Source organism: Homalodisca vitripennis, chromosome X (genome assembly GCF_021130785.1).
Source record: "Homalodisca vitripennis isolate AUS2020 chromosome X, UT_GWSS_2.1, whole genome shotgun sequence".
NCBI lineage: Eukaryota > Metazoa > Arthropoda > Insecta > Hemiptera > Cicadellidae > Homalodisca > Homalodisca vitripennis.
Window position 1 is genome coordinate 117,783,991 of NC_060215.1, and position 11,354 is coordinate 117,795,344.

Sequence of the window (11,354 nt, forward strand, 5' to 3'; positions counted from 1 at the left end):
AGGTCGTTTATAAATACTTCCTTGGCAACCGCGATAAGCACGGAGCGTACACCCGGAATTTTGAAGACCTTTTGTGAACAAAAAACTCTCCAAGAGACATAATCTATAATATCTGATATAACTGTAGTTGGCGTTTTGGTCAATTCTGCCATTCTAATATATCCGTCTACAGCGTGGAAAGGGTTAAAATTTGCACTTTACCAAAAATGATAAAGTTAAAGATTCTTATCAAACTGTAAAGCATAACATTTTCAAACATTATATGTAATAATACGACATTTTGCAATTGGACCGGGTCATCTGTGTAATAGATGTTAACTTATGCTTAGTGCTTTACTTTGTAAGCTTAACAATTTATCAAATTAGATTAAAATGTATCATTGTCCTACCAGGTGCTACCATTTTGTTTCAGGAAATGTAGAACAAAGTATCCTACTTTTATTTGTTGTTTCAGAAAATAAAGGATATAGATCTGCCTGGAACAGGGAAACCTTCTATATCCTCCCACAGTTGGATGTCAAGGTGCCTTTGGTTCATCACAACAGGTCGTAATGCGTTAGTGGTGCTCGCTTGTATAGCTCTTTGTTGCTACTTGGAGGAAAACCGAGGAATCACACCTTTCACTTTAACAGGTAATATGGATCCTGTTTCTATTTGATATAATTTAAGCTATAAGGGCAATTTGTACCATAGAATGGATTCCAAATTAGAAATTGATTTATCCATGGATTGTTTACTTTTTGCCATTATTGTAATTAAGCCCCAGACAACTAAACTATATGAAGTGAGTATATCTATCAAATTGTTAAATTGACATTATCAAGTAGTCTACAATTTCAGCCAAATTATTAATTAATCCCTTTCCAATCAATGGACATCATACAATCAAATGCTTTTCTTTTGTAGCATGCAAGTATCTTCAAAATTGTCAGCTGAAAACAACTATGCAATATATGCAACAACTATTATGGGAAAACTAGTCTATATAGGCATTTAATTGTTTTAAATTTGATTTTAATCAGATTTTTATTGTTTGCTAAGACAATACAGGGTTTTTTTAACAAATGATCAGTGAATAACTACTTCAAAATATTTATGGATGTGGTAGATCCAACTAGTAAATAGATACGCTTATTTGAATTGACTTATATTGGTACAGCAGCAATATATACCCATGCTCTTTGGTTCCCATATTGCCTGACAACCAATATCTTCCTTGTATTCGCCAGACTGTCCACACGTGCAGGTTTTTTAATAGTTATTATGTTTCCACTTTGTTGTTTTTCTAACCATCATGTTGGGGCTGTTCTGACTGGTAATACACTGAAGTAGACAAATATGTTAATTTCATGACAACCGAAAACATTGCAGAAATGTTGCAACATTTGTATACCCTTTGACCTCTTACATTGGTGAAAACATTTATAATTTCTCACCCCTTGTCCTTTTCAATTGGTTGATAATGATATAATATTAACTGATCCATTTAGTTTAAAGAAATCATCTATAGAAACTTACCTAATTGAACATCTTGGATTTAAAATGTACCAAAATTGAGCTGAAGTTATCACAGGGACAGAAACTGGATAGTCCCATTCCATTAAATGGGACTATATATCAGCTGGAGAAAAGCTGAAAACATGAGTAAGTTTATTGAAAATTTTCTTTCCCTGACAGTCTTAAACGTGTTCATATTGTGGAATTTCGTTCAGAGTTAAAAAAAACTTGATAAAGTGTTTTTCATAGATATTTCACTAATTGAATTGTTTACAACAACAAAAACAAGGACATCACAATAATGACAACCCTCAACAGCCCTTCACAGATACTTAAATATGAAATGTAACGTTTGTTCTCTCTTCACAATCAATGAATTGTAACAAAAGAACCATAATATATTCTATACCTAGTTTTTATCAAATAAAGCATTAATCAATTGGGATATATTTTTCTATTCTTGAAAAAAACTAATGTTATAATATAATTTATAAATCGAAACAGAAATTAAGTTGTTGCAGAACTGCTGAGAGAATAAATTACACACGCAAGAGAAGATAAATTCTTCTGTTTTTATGTAGAAGTCACCAGTATTTTATATTTTCAATTTGGATTTTTACTGTTGTCCCCTATTAACCTAGACACACACACACACACACACACACACACACACACACACACACACACACACACACACACACACACACACACACACACACAGACACACACTCACACACACAGACACCCATGAAGCCTCACAACCACTCATCCGATATGAAAATATGCTATCACATGTATATACTATCACATGTAATATTATTGCATGTAACATCTCTGATCAACTCGTAACCTGTCTCCCTCACACTATCTTATTTTTTGCTGTAACTATTTGATCATGTCTCTTGTGAGGCAAGTACTTTTGAGGCAAAAAACTGTTTTAAATAGATTTTTTAGGGTTTCTTTAGAGGAATATATTATCTTACTTGTTTGGTTGTTATTATTACTGTTTAAGAAAAATGTAGTTAGTAACTAGTTTAATACATCAAACAATTATTGTAATTGATTAGTATCATGATTCAAGAGCCAATCCTTGACACGGATTTTTAAGGTTTTCATTGTGGGTGAATGAAATATTTTAATGTAAACAGGTAAACTACTATAAAACTTGGGTGCGAGGTATATAGAAGACTTTTGCAGCAAAGAGCTATTTACTCTCGGTGGTCTGATCATACCCATTTGTCTGGTAATATATCCTCCATGTTTTGTTTGCAGATGAACAGTGACTCCTATATTACCAGTAATTTGGGAAAATAACCATAGCACTTTAAAAACATAAACACTGTAGTGGACGTTTTTTTAGCTTAAAAAACAATGGAAAAACATGTTCACGTATATTTTTCCGAAAAATAATTCTGATGAATGATTTTTGAATAGTAATTTTCTTTAAATGTGATGGAAATTTACTGCTCTAGCATGACAGACCATAGTTTAATTTAGAATGAACAAATGCATGATGAATTTTTATTAATACATTGTCATGACAAAGTTGCCTAATAAAATAAAATATTTTAAGAAATGCAAGTAAATATGTCTAATTATTTAACATTTACTTTTCAAAGAAGGTTTTCATAAATGTAGAGTCCCAATTACTTTACAGTGTTGCCCTGAATAAGGTCTTCTATAATCAAAGATAGTATAGATCTTGTATACAATTCCATAGAAGTCGTTTAGTTGGGGTGTCATAAGATAAAGCTGTATCATCAGCGAACCCAGTTAGTTTACTGTAAAAGATCATTAATCAAAATATTGTGTGATGCTCTATAAAGATCATTAATAAAAATTAAAAACAATATGGGGCCCAAAACAGATCCTTGCGGCACACCACACAGAATTGTGCTAGTCGAGCTTTCATAGCCACCAATACAATCAAACTGTTTTCGCTCAGGGAGATATGAACTGAATCACTCATGAACTATACCACGCACTTCCGCCCTATCCTGCTTTTTTAGTAACAGTTTATGGCTGACCGTGTCAAAGGCCTTACTGATGTACAAAAACAATCCTGATGCTTTGGAACTTTTTGGATTATTCAAATTTAATTGAAGTTGTGATATAAAATGTTGTAGAGCCATTTCCGTGTTCATTCCCTCCCTAAAACCAAATTGTGTTGAAGCTATAAAGTTATAATGGTCTAAAATTTGCACACGTCTAGTTTTAACCATTTTTTTCTAATCATTTTGAGAAAACTGAAAGTAATTGGTCTGTAGTTTTCGACGGACGTACTTTGTCCTTTCCTAAACAAAGGCTCAATTTTTAGTTTTTCAGGAAATATGAAGTGATATGATGTTAGTCAATGTTTTAATTTTGTTAAACTCTGTGCAGCCCGCATAGACGCAGGGTTGCCTGATGTTAGCCTGCCCCCCTTCTCAACCACCATCCAGAACCGCACCCTCGACTGGTTACAGATGACTTCTCACCTTGGTTCAGGCCTGGCTGTCATTCCTCTTGTGTCTGTAATCAGTAACATCGCTATTGCTAAAGCTTTCTGTAAGTTTAGCTTAGTTAATTGTTTATGTCAGTAAACTTCCAATAAATTTAATATATTACCTTATAGTACGGGAAATAACATTGCACATTTGGGTTGTAGCAAATAAACTGAATTGAATTGAAAACATCTTTATTCATATAATATACAGTGGTATACATTGAATGGCGTCGTTATGTTAAATTAAACTAGCTGCATCTAAGTAACAGTATTTACAGTTTTCTCTATAACAAATCAAACTACACCTACTACCAGATTGAACATAAATTAAGGATGGTTGTCAAAGTTCATCAAATTTATATAATGGGTTGTTTATCAAATAACTTTTTAATTTTTTCTTAAATAATTTAATATTGTTTATACTTCTTAATTCCACAGGTAGTCTTAGTAAAAACTTTGCACGTGCATACAATGTTTTTTTTGTATAAAATTCTAGCCTATGGGAATTAATAGCAATTTGATTTCGATTTCTTGTGAAATATGAATGACTGTCACCTAGTTTCGGAACCAATTTATTTATTCTTAGTTTTTTTACATGGAGTATTGATCGGAAAACATATAAACTATAAACAGTCATTATTCTTAAATCAGTAAAATGTTAACGAACAGGGTCATCAAATTTTAGATTCAACATGGTTTGTATTGCCCTCTTTTGGAGAAGGAGAATTTTATCCAAATTCTGTTTTGACGTACCCCCATATATTTCAATACCAAAACTTATTGATGATTCTATAAGAGAGAAATAAATTATTTTTAAAGTATTTAATGAGCAAAATTTAGACATCCTATACAAAGCATACAATCCAGACACTGTATTCCGATCTCTTTTCAAAACAGTCCAACAAAAACACTTTGTCTGTATGCTGACGATGCAAGTTTTAAAAATTAGTAGCAGTACATTAAATAATTTGGAAAATAATGCTTCTTCTAGTTTATTGGACATAAATAATTTCTTTAATAATCATAAACTATTATTAAATACAGTGGAGTCCCGCTAATCCGAACACGTGTAATCCGAACGTCGGTTAATCCGAACGTGTAATCCGAACGTCGGTTAATCCGAACGTCGGTTAATCCGAACGTCGGTTAATCCGAACGTCGGTTAATCCGAACGTCGGTTAATCCGAACGTCGGTTAATCCGAACGTCGGTTAATCCGAACGTCGGTTAATCGTCGGTTAATCCGAACAGGTCCAGGAGGAATTATTTATAACGATAATGAACAGTTATAGGAACTAATTACATAAAAAATGAAAATGGGTGCATCATTTCGTACATAAACAAAGAAAACTTTAATGAAATAGACATACAGTATTTTATTAAGACAAATTGTGTACGGTACAGTACATAAATAATGAAGTTAAATACAGTACCAAATTGAAACTTATAGGTTAAGTATGAGTTAAATTACTGTATTAAGAAGTGAAATCAAACAAAAATTGGACGTACAGTACTGATATTATTATTGAGTACAATATTAATTGTTAAAAGACATAAATTCAGTTATTGTCTTCTGTCGCATTAAAGAGAGTCTATTGGATGACGCGTAGTTTCGTACAACTATTGAACGCGTGGACCCGTACAATATCCAGTACGCTCACATTGCTTAACAATAGAACTCTCACACTAAATACGGTAAATGTGCTTAGTATTCGCAAACACGTTTATTTGTCAAGAAATACAATGCAACAGTCAGAAAACATGTTTTAATAAACAATGTTGATAATTCTATAACAAAATAGACCCATTCTCAAGTTTAAAACCATATTTTTCTGTAATTCTGGCTAATCCGAACAATCACATAATCCGAATAGGGCTCGGTCCCAATTAGGTCGGATTAACGGGACTCTACTGTACCTTTTACATAACAGAGAAACAGCAGTGGGCCAAGGATTGATCCTTGCGGAACACCATGTTGAATCTGTGCTAGTGAAGAATTATTGGTGACTATTTGATTCTTAATGCTACTTTTTATTTCAACAAATTGTTTTCTATTGATTAAGTATGAACTGAACCAATTTAGGGTAATGCCATTGATTCCCAGGCCTTCAATCGTGTTTAATAGAATTTTGTGTGAAACGCTATCAAAAGCTCTGCTTAGGTCCAAGAAAATACCTATTGTTTTCTCTCCTTTATCTACAGAGTCAATGACGGAATTAATGAAATCTATGCCAGCAGTAACCACAGATCGATTTGGGTCTAAAGCCATGTTGTTCCTTATCATGCAAACAATGGGTTTCAAGAAAATTTACTAATTGATTATAGGTTGCTCTTTCAAAAATTTTTGAAAAAGTAGGTAGTAACGATAATGGTCTGTAGTGTGATGGGTTTTTTGAATCTCCTTTTTTCAAAATAGGGATTACTTTGGCTATTTTGAGTTTTGACGGAAAGATTCCACTAATAAAGGAAGAATTGATTAAGTGGACTAAGGGTTTAATTAGTTGATTGCCGGCTAACTTTATCACCGTCATTGGAACCTCATCATAACCAGTTGAAAACTTATTGGGAAAAGATCTCAAAATTTTTAGAATTTCACGTTCTGTTACTGGTCTGAATTTAAAATTTTTGTTTGTCAAATTATTAAAACAAAGCAGAGAATCATTGTCATTCTGAATGATTGGAGTTAACTGTGGAATTATCGACAATTCAACATAATTGGTAAAAAAATCATTGAAATGTCTACTAATTTCTTGTGGTTCTACCAAAGTTCAGCCATTAGTTACGATTTCAATGTTACTACAGTGTTTTTTCTTATTTCCAATCTCTTTGTTCAGGATCTGCCAGGTTGTTTTGCTAACATTACTGGATTTTTCTATTTTACTTTGATAAAAATCCTTTTTCTTATTAATTAAAGTATTCTTGTAATTTTTCCTTAGGGTTTTAATCCTATTAAACAATTCTTGATCTTTAATAACTCTAGCTGATTGACTCAATTCTAAAATTTTTTAACTATCTTGTTTTACATCAGGTGTTATCCAATTATCTCTACACTTCCTTGAACGCTTTTTAACTTTAGGAAAAAACAAGTTAAAGCAGTACATAAAAATGTCATGAAAAACATCAAATTTTACATCAACACAAGCATTATAGACATTAAACCAATTTTCTTTATCTAAAGCCTTAACAAATAATGCCAAATAGCTATAATCAAAAACCCTAGTTTCTTTTGTTACAGATTTATTTTCAAGCTTAGGTTTGAATCTTTCCAAACCCTCTCCATCATTAACATCAAAAAACACCATCACACCATAATGGTCAGATAACTGTGTGTCAATTCCCTCAACTCTTATTGAATACTCATCAAAATTAGTTAAAACATTATCCAATGCAGATTCTGTAGTACAAGTTATTCGGGTTGGAAAATTAACTAAAAATCTCATATTAAATAATTGCAATACATCATTAAGCTTTTGTTGGTTCGAGCCATCTAGAACATCAATATTAACGTCTCCCACAACTAAAACATTTTTGAACCTCTTAACTAATACTCTTAAACAAAAACACAATTTTTCTAAAAATGTTGACACATTTAAATTAGGAGATCGATAAACTGCCATTAAAACAAAATGTAAACCAACCATTGTATACTTAACCACACAGCATTCAAATTCTTTTTCTAAAATTAAGTTTTGAATACAATTTAAATTTACATTTTTATACTTTATTTTATCTTTACATAGAACCATAACTGCTCCTCCAACTGAAAACACTCTTGAAAAGGATGCATTAACAATGTAATCTTTTAAATTGAACCTTTCAATTTCAGAATTCATCATTTTATGTTCATTTAGGACTATTATATCAGGGTTTAACTCATTGATTGTGATTTCATGATGACTCTATTCATGATGGCAGATGCTGAATATTAATGTGAAACAGGCTCAAACCTACTTTGTGTTTTACTTTTGATTCAAACCCTCTAAAGTTTTGATGAGAAAGACTAAATATTTTTATATTTATATTGCTGGTAACATTTTTTTGCTTAGGTCTAAAAAAATTTTGGACACACTATCATTACAAATACCACTGCTGAGGGAAGCTTCACTGTTGGTTTCACCTGTCACACTGGCACTCATATCCCCATATTGACTTTTACCCCCCTCAACACTTGTCACTACTGTAGACTCGGAGGGTAAGTGGACTGCAGGTGTCATCATTGGCTGATGTACATCTGTGGCTGGTGTTGGTTCTGTGGATGGAATGGAACTCGCTGAAGGCTGCAGCAAATCTGATGGCTCAGCTGTCATCTCCCGGAGGCATTTGACCAAATCTGAGTGAGATAGTTCATTTTGTTTCTTCCTTCTGGAGGTTTCATTGAAGGTTACAATAAGTATGTTAGCACCTGTTACTTCTCTGAATTGTTTAATGTTTTTGATGAAGTGATAAGGTGGTACACGGTCCTGCACACATCTCATGGGGGAACAGATTAATGTTTTTAAATTTCTTCTTTTGAAGTCATTTCCCAGCTGTTGAAATGCTCCATCATAAAGCTCCATATACTTATCATAATTTTCTGAGTTAAGGGAATATTTAGGTTTAGTTACCAAACTATATACTGCAGCTCCCTTGTTGTACTTCTGACAGGTTAAGTTTTGAGCACAATAGTCCATGCGTCTTGGTTTCCCAAAGTTATCTTTAAAAACTGCAGCAACGCCCTGGCTCATCTGTTTGTAATGATTAAAATCTGCAGAGATGCAGTGTGCAAAGGCCACCTCAGGGTTAAGATGGTATTGATTGATAACTTCATTCATATGCGACTCCATCACCTTAACATCTTGATTAAAAGTGATTTGTTTGGCCCAGCTTAGCTGTGATATTGCTTCGATGATCTTAGAAGCTACCTTCTGTTTCCCAGTTCTACTCAAATGCAGCCCATGCTTTGTATAGTGCCCCCGTTCAAGTTGATTCAAGTTTATTAAAAAGACATTATCCATTCTTACTGTTAATTCTTCTATGTAGTTATTCAAGGAATTTATTTCAATATTTACATAATGATTTAGAGGCTGGTCATATCTTTTAGGTATTGTTGTAATGAATATTCTTCTATCTTTACTCTTTAGTTTAAGTTTTTCCTCTAGATGATTGTAAAGATTTTTCATGTTACCATTCAGACTGTCGTTCGTCCCCCCCAATGACATCAGTTGGCGTTTTGTCCTCTATATCAGTTGACTCAAGAACTTGAAGTAAGATTGTATTAGCCCTCACATAGCCAAATGTGTTAACTCTTCCGTAGCTCTGCCTTTCGACCATTCTTGCAATATCTTCTTGAGATGTAAACAATCCATTATTCAGCATGAGGGCGTAGCAGAGACAGACAATCCAGACGATCCTGAGCCCATGAACCCCAGTGCAGATAGGTCCGACTTCTGCACCCCCGAGCCAACCGTGCCACCTACACCTCCAGCCACCACCGCAGTCCCTCCCGCCTCAGCTACAGCTACTCCGACTACTGCTGGAGGTCCTCCGACAACCGCTGCGGCCACAGCTACCAATACGAGGATAGTGACACCTGAGCTGCTCTTCTGGTACTTGCAGGCCAACGATGTCACAGTGGCAGAGATACTTTGGGTCTTGTTCACAGTAGAGCATCATTTATCAATGACGTCAGCAGAAGCTGCATCCAAAGAGCTTAAGTTGATGTTTCTGGACAGTCAAATCGCAGGAAAAATTTCACTTGAGCGTACTAAAATTAGTTATTTGGTGAACTTTGTTATTGTTGAGTATTTTCGAGACCTTTGTTTCTATGTTCGACAAAAGCATGAATAAAGTTAGCCAGAAACAACAAATGGATATTGCAGTAAGGTTTTGGGATCCTGTAAGTGATCAAGTGACCACAAGATATTTCTCCTCTGCTTTTTTGACTAAACGCACTGCGAGCAATTTGATTTTGAATTTGATAACCAGATCAAGCAACGTCGGGTGTGGCTGCTGCTTGGATGGGTGCCCGCCGAGCGATCCTGTCTTTGCAAGCAGCCCGCCTGCCCGGCCATTGGTGGTGGTTCAGAAGTCACCTTTAAGCCATAGGTCACCAGGTTAAGTGTTAGAGAGGGCTTCTTAGTCCTAACTTCGCTGGAAAATAAGACATCTTTACTTTACTTTACTTTGAACTTTAGAAGTCAATTGAAACACATGGTAAAAGTGAGTGCTCGGACTACCTTCTGTAGAGTGAAAGGTCAGTTAGCAAATATTTGAATGATACAATCATAGCTATGTGATGCAGCCCTAGCATCAGACCTCAGAACTAACTTAAATAATCCCCGGACCTCAGTATACCTCATCCGTATGAATGATGATTTATATCTTGTGTAACTAATACGATTAAAGCTTGTAGTAAATGTACAATAATAATTATATATTATCTTCAGCATGTTCAAGTTTCATTAAGAGCATAAACATTCACTTCATGAAAGGAAGAGTATTCTTGAAACGTATGTATTGTGAATATGACAAGTATTTACTGTCATGACTCTTCAATTTCTCATGTCCCAAGTTATTTTCAGCCAATGGCCAGACAGTGGATGCCACACAGGAGATTATGACTCTAGGCGTGTGTAACATCTTCGGAGCATTTGTGCATTCACTCCCAGTTGCTGGATCATTCACTAGATCAGCTGTTAATGCTGCCAGTGGTGTACGCACCCAGATGAGAGGAGTCGTCACCAGTAAGTATGTTTAGCTCAGCTGATAGTTCCCTTTTTTGAGAGCAATCTCAAAAAGTTAGTGGTTGTAATTCAGCCGTTTTACACTGTACCAAGAATTCACATTACAGTAATACTGACAGTCAAAATAATTTTTCTTGTGGTGCATAGAAATATTTAATGTTTATAACTTCCCAATAACTAATGAATTAGAAAAGTTTTATATTTTTATCATTTGTTTACTGATGAAAATTAATTACGAATTTTGTTTTGTTGCATTTTGGCACTAAAAACCAACATACTAAATCCATAAACTATTTTAAATTGGTTTAATGTACCTTTCTATCATCAAATTTTAATGATCCAATTCATGAAAATGTTGTCCAATAAAACATAACTGGTAGATAACATATTTGTTTAAAGTTAATCTAGTTGGATATTTAATTGTGTTTCTTCATCACTATATCTATTAAATTTAGAATATGAAGGTAAAAGCAAGAACTTTACAGTATCCATTGGCTATTTTCACTCTGAATCGGTACAATACAAATTAGGCACTTTTTTGTCAATTAGGACATTTTTTGGGAGGTATCTTGAAGAAAGTGTGTTCATAGCTAAACATTTTTAAATTTCAACCTTCCACTTTTTTGATTATTGAAGATACATGCAAAATAG

General features: G+C 33.9%; 1 protein-coding gene across 1 annotated transcript in view; it reads left to right on the plus strand.

Moving 5' to 3' along the window:
- Nucleotides 1-11,354, plus strand: part of LOC124369834 (sodium-independent sulfate anion transporter-like) — a 41,930-nt gene that overhangs the window by 18,732 nt on the left and 11,844 nt on the right. Inside the window, exons 6-8 of the mRNA XM_046827964.1 lie at nucleotides 455-632; nucleotides 3,880-4,044; nucleotides 10,542-10,703. Of these exons, the coding sequence (XP_046683920.1) occupies nucleotides 455-632; nucleotides 3,880-4,044; nucleotides 10,542-10,703 (505 nt within the window). The remainder of the gene's footprint in view (nucleotides 1-454; nucleotides 633-3,879; nucleotides 4,045-10,541; nucleotides 10,704-11,354) is intronic.